Genomic DNA, 5,236 nt, shown 5'->3' with positions numbered 1-5,236 from the left:
ATATACTGTATTTGTATATATGTTTATGAATAGATATGAAATTTAGGGTTCAATACACAAGTGTTGAATATATTTCAAGTTAACAGAAAGAACTACTGCCACAGCTCAGTTGAGAATACGACCTGGCAAAGTCTAATATTCCAAGCTGACTGACTGTGGTGTCTCATGACCGCTCATGTCATCAGTTACCAATTTAAAATCACAACAGTCAAACCCTTCACACTGCATAGAGCATTTAGTTTGCATGCCTGCAATTACACTTAGTGTGTGTGTGCACTGTACAGCACTGCAAGTCTTTACACCGCATTTACAAAGCCATTTAACTCACTCTGGTTCTATAAATGAATGCTTAGAGATGCTCAGAGCTCCAAATTCAAAAAGCACAGTATTTCAGTTCACAACCATTGTATAAGGCAGATTATTACAAGTACTCCTCAGTACTCTTGAGTCACCTATGTTCATTACAGGCCTTCATATTGTACATGGCTCTATCAAAGCATGCCGTACTAAAGCAAACATTGCAGCAAAAGAAACAAAAGTTTTAAAAACATTCTTTGGTTGAATGTGAAAGGAGCATTCCTGTGCTTTAATTTAATTCTTTGAATTTGGCATTTTGTTAAAAAGAACACAAAGAAAAAACTGGACGTTTGCAATGATACACTGGCTTAAATACAGGCAAAAGAGTGATGGCTTTACCCTAAACTACATTATTATGTTAATTCTCGCAAAATAATATAAAAAATTCTAGTGATTAAAAAGCTTGCTTTGACTGATTGTACACAAATACTACTTTCTCCATCCCGGTTGCCAAGGCAACACCCCCCCTCCCCTCCCGATGGCCTTCCCATCTCCTTTCACTTCTTCTTGGCAAAGCGACTGAACTTCTTCTCCTTTTCTTTCTTGGCAGAGCTGGGCTCAGGGAGGGCAGTTGAGGAGGAGGGAGGGGGCAGGCTGTGGGCTTTGGCCCCTGAGGGCCCTGACGCCTCCTCCGCTGCCAGGGGCTGAACGGCCTTCTCCATGGCCTGGCTCCAACGCTGGAGCTCCTCCTAAAAGTAAACACAAAAACACACACAGAGGCTTATATAGGGAGGTCCACCTCCAGAGGAGCAGTGTGCGTTATTGTCCCATGCTCTATTTGAGTACATTAAAAGGTGGAGGTGGTCCATGCATTTAGCAGTGATACGATAAATGTGATTGTGGGGCTAAATCAGGGTAATATAGGTTAAATAAGTGTCATTATTAATTATTTTATCTTGTAAAACTAAATGATCCCTGTAGGCTAAATCTCTCAGTAGCTGAGTTGTTGACAACTTAAACAGGCTGAAACAGCTTTGAAAACAAAATGTAAATATATATATTCTACATGCAGCATTACACCTCGTGACTTCTGCTTTACAGTACACAAGGTCAAAGATCATATAATCACATGCAAAGTCCAGAACAGTCTGTCTCATGATTTGTAGAAAGCTGTTATGTGCTGTTTATCTCTCGGTGGTTAGAAACTTACCTCGTCTTTACACTGGAAAAGATATTCACTGCCGTCTCCAAGTCTGAGAGGGAAAGGAAAGCGAAGTTAAGATGTAGAGAAACACAAGTGGCTGTTTAAAACTTCTCTTTTGACCTTTAAAATAGCATTAAGACTAACTTTCCTCAGAACAGATTTTTCAGTAATTCAAACAACAAAGCTCCAACTTTCTGCTTTCTAAACCATAAAAACAACAGGTTTTGGCTTTTATGTGTGAGACTATTTCTTAGCCGGGAACAGTGACTTCCTAAAGTCATCGCTGGTTGCTTAGAAACTTGACAGTGATGATAAATTCTAGGAAGTTGCAGCACTCGGCCTTTAATTAGGATACATTGATTTCGAAATTCTGTGCCGATACTAATGTTTGAAATTACGATTTAGCCGATAGCCAATAGATGTTTTTGTATTGTTGTTTATTTTGTTGTTGTTGTTATTTATTTCCCCTTTTGTGCCAGAAAAACAAAGAAATCTACGCTATTCAAAAAATAAGTGATTAATCCCTGTACTCTAATTTAAGTTTGCGGCCAATAGTATTGAGTTTGCTCTTTAACCTGCAAAAAATTGATGTGACTCAACAGAAAAACATTGACCACTGCCGTCATATTATTTGCCAGTAGGCCCATGGGAGTCAACAAGGTGAATATTGGCCGATACCGATGTTTAGCTGATAATTTGGTGCATCCCATCCTTTAACGGTAAAATGTTGCACATAATAATCTCATCTGATTCATGGCAAGAATAAGCATATTTAACAAAATAGGATTCTCACCGTAGCTTGCAGACGTGCTTCTTCTTTTTGTAGGTGGTTAGGATCTCCCAACTAGCATTATTTAGGGACAAGGGGTCCTCACCATGAAACGTCACCCCATGGCCAAAACTCTTGGCGTCCTTATAGACTGAGAGCTGACCCGGCTTCAGTACACAGTACAAGTTGTTCCAAGACCTGAGAGGAAAAGGAGGAGTAGGAAATGAGGAGCTTAGATATTGATGAATTCAGGTAGCTAATTTCCCCCAGTAATGTAAAAATTAATTTAATTAAATCCAAATTACGAGAGTCACAACAACATCACCACTCCATTAAGACCTAATTCAGTTAATTAGAACAAAGAAAAGCAGTTGGAGCAACTCACTGCTGTGTAACAACTGCAAATAGTTATTTTATTTCAAAAACACCCAGATCCTCTGTAAGACAGCAGTAATGTTTTTGTGCTTTGAGAAATTGACTTAAAGAAGCTGGAGGGTTTTTTTTCCATTACAACAAAGATGCTGAAAAGGGAACAACAACAACAAAAAAAAAAAATTAAATCAGTGGGCTCATCCAAAAGCAGTTAAATATTAGGTGCTGGACAGGACAAAAATAGATAACGTATTTTTGCACCTATAAAGGGGAACTACACATTTTCAAAATTCAGTCTTAAAATATAAGTAAACATTAATAAGTGCCTCCCAAATCCAAAACAGAGTGCTAAAACTCAAATTTGAGATGAGGTATAAAGATTGAAGCTGCTCCATAAAAAATGAAATGTCAAAGATGTTTAAGATTATAGGTGTTGTTCCTGTTCAATCATCTTTGAAATCACAGGTGGCTACAAATTATCAACACTTCAACTGTACTTGAAGCATAGGTTCATATTTTCTTTTTTTGCTGATGGTTGTCTACAAAACTCAAAATTACTTAAACTACAGGAGTTTTTTTTTAAAAAAACATTATGTTTGCCAGCTGTGAATGTGCAGTATCTACATTTATTTATCTTCTGTTAGATTTTTGTTGAACTGTGCATGTCTAAAATGCCCATAATTAAATCTACATGCACTAGAACTGCACTAGAACTTTTTTTGTTAATTGGCTGATCTTTTTGCAAGTGACATAGAAACACATAGCACAGACCAAATTACTAACATCTAATGCAAAACAAATCAAAGCAAACATTTCTGACATGAATGAGTTTTCTGTATGACCAATAAAGTAATGACAAAAGTAAATTCTAACAAAAGGAATTTAAGATAATATTAAAAAACACTTCAAAAACTCAAATTAAATTAAATGATTTATTTTTAAAACTCACAGACAAACTATTGCAAAATCACCTTTTACTGCATTTTTACTTTTTTTTTTTTACTGACACCTGTTGTCTTAAAAGGTTATTTGATGTTTTTTTATTTAAAAAAAAATAATAAAGTAGACATTTTTTTTCTTTTGTTCCTTTATATTATTGACATTTACTCTTGAAACCTGCTTGAGTTTTATCCATCAGAAGAAACATGAATTCTGCATTTATGTTTGCTAATGTTGCATTTTTGCCAAGTGGTTTTGCTTTTTAGGTGTATATTGATTTGAAAGGTAATGGGTGATGCAACTTCATTGTGATGGACAAAAGAAGGTAAGCAAGTTTTCAAGTGTGCTAATACATTTTTCAACGGGAATTCACTTCTGGAATGGGTGGTGAGGTGATGTGAAGACTAAATTTCATGTGGTAAATGGGCTAAAGCATGAAAAAAAGCACTGTGGTCTTTCTCCTGCTATCATCTACCTATTTGAAGCCTTCTTCCCTGAGCCCTCCACATCATGTTTGCGGCCAAGCATGCCCTCCTGCAGCACAGTCTGGGCTCTGAGGGTCTCCATGGGCATGGTGGCAGCTCTCTCTGGTTCTTTCGGAGTTACTACTGACACAGAGGGTTCCAGCTCCAGAGAACCGCTCTCTCTCATTTCAGACACTAATGGCACTGTGGAGTCACCAGCTGTCTCCTGCAGCAGAAGTGAACTGGACTCAACTACACCAGAACCAGACTGGAGGAGAAAAAAGGAAAGTCAGAAATGGAAATAAATGCAGCTTGTTTTGGGTTCGTAACAATGGGGGTTACAATGATAAAGCAGAAAAACTGGGTGTAGTTACTAACCAGAGTCTGTTCCTCAATAGTGCCGAGCTGTGAAGATTCTTCGACAAAACCAGTGTCTTCTCTCCTGGAGAAAAAAAGGGCAGCATGGGGTCAACATGAGACTGTTACCAGCAGCAAGAAAAATGTGTGTACAAAGGGAGAGACTTCGTACTTTCAAGTAAGTAAAAAATTTCACAAACATGTCATAGTATAGTAAGTCTTCTAAACATGCCCCAAAGGTGTTATATTATGGAATATCGTCAAAAATGTTCTCTAAATGTCATAGTATAGTATGTCATCAAGTATTTCCCAAAAAAAGTCATAGAATACTTCTTTGTCAATTTCAATTAAAAAAACATCATAGTATAGTGTAATGTCCAAAATGTCACAGAAACCTCATCGTATGTTGTCATCAAAAATTTCATCAAATACTCATTTTATAGTATGTCCTCAAAAATTTCACAGAAAAACATCACAGCTCCTCAGTATAATATGTCAAAATATGACATGTCCTAAAAACAGCTGAAAATACCTCAAAACAGCATAGAATAACCTGCTGAGACGCGCCATTGCAAAGAATCCTGCAAAAACAGCCAAAAAAACAAAAATACGGCATGTTGAAAAATTGACCAAAAAGGCAAGGCTATAGTATGGCAAAAATGTCAAAATATGACATGTCCTAAAAACAGCTGAAATACTTCAAAACAGCATAGTATAACCTGCCGAGACGCACCATTGCAAAGAATCCTGCAGAAACAGCCAAAAAAACAAAATAGGGCCTCCCTGAGCTACCACCTTATCGTGGTGGAGGGGTTTGCGTGTCCCAGTGATCCT

At 37.3% G+C, this 5,236-nt stretch overlaps 1 protein-coding gene across 1 annotated transcript; it reads right to left on the bottom strand.

Moving 5' to 3' along the window:
* Positions 1 to 216: 216 nt before the first annotated feature.
* On the bottom strand, positions 217 to 4,575 carry LOC121964548 (spectrin beta chain, non-erythrocytic 1-like). Its single transcript, XM_042514752.1, has 5 exons — positions 4,424 to 4,575; positions 4,057 to 4,313; positions 2,295 to 2,468; positions 1,508 to 1,550; positions 217 to 1,046 (listed from the first exon to the last, which is right to left on the bottom strand). Exons 2-5 carry the CDS (start codon positions 4,230 to 4,232, stop codon positions 855 to 857), a joined length of 585 nt encoding a protein of 194 aa, XP_042370686.1. The 5' UTR covers positions 4,233 to 4,313; positions 4,424 to 4,575; the 3' UTR covers positions 217 to 854.
* Between the last annotated feature and the right edge of the window lie 661 nt (positions 4,576 to 5,236).

Source organism: Plectropomus leopardus, unplaced genomic scaffold, assembly GCF_008729295.1.
Source record: "Plectropomus leopardus isolate mb unplaced genomic scaffold, YSFRI_Pleo_2.0 unplaced_scaffold15942, whole genome shotgun sequence".
NCBI lineage: Eukaryota > Metazoa > Chordata > Actinopteri > Perciformes > Serranidae > Plectropomus > Plectropomus leopardus.
Note: the sequence above shows the minus strand (reverse complement) of the source record. Positions and strands in the feature narration are given on the sequence as shown.

Bases quoted from the DNA above. Each gene is read 5' to 3' on its own strand.
- LOC121964548 (XM_042514752.1), bottom strand. From the start codon at position 4,232: ATGAGAGAGAGCGGTTCTCTGGAGCTGGAACCCTCTGTGTCAGTAGTA. The intron at 2,469-4,056 runs GTAGATGATAGC...TTTTCCTCTCAG, and splicing joins GGGAAGAAGGCTTCAAATAG to GTCTTGGAACAACTTGTACT. The intron at 1,551-2,294 runs GTGAGAATCCTA...TTTCCCTCTCAG, and splicing joins AAGCACGTCTGCAAGCTACG to ACTTGGAGACGGCAGTGAAT.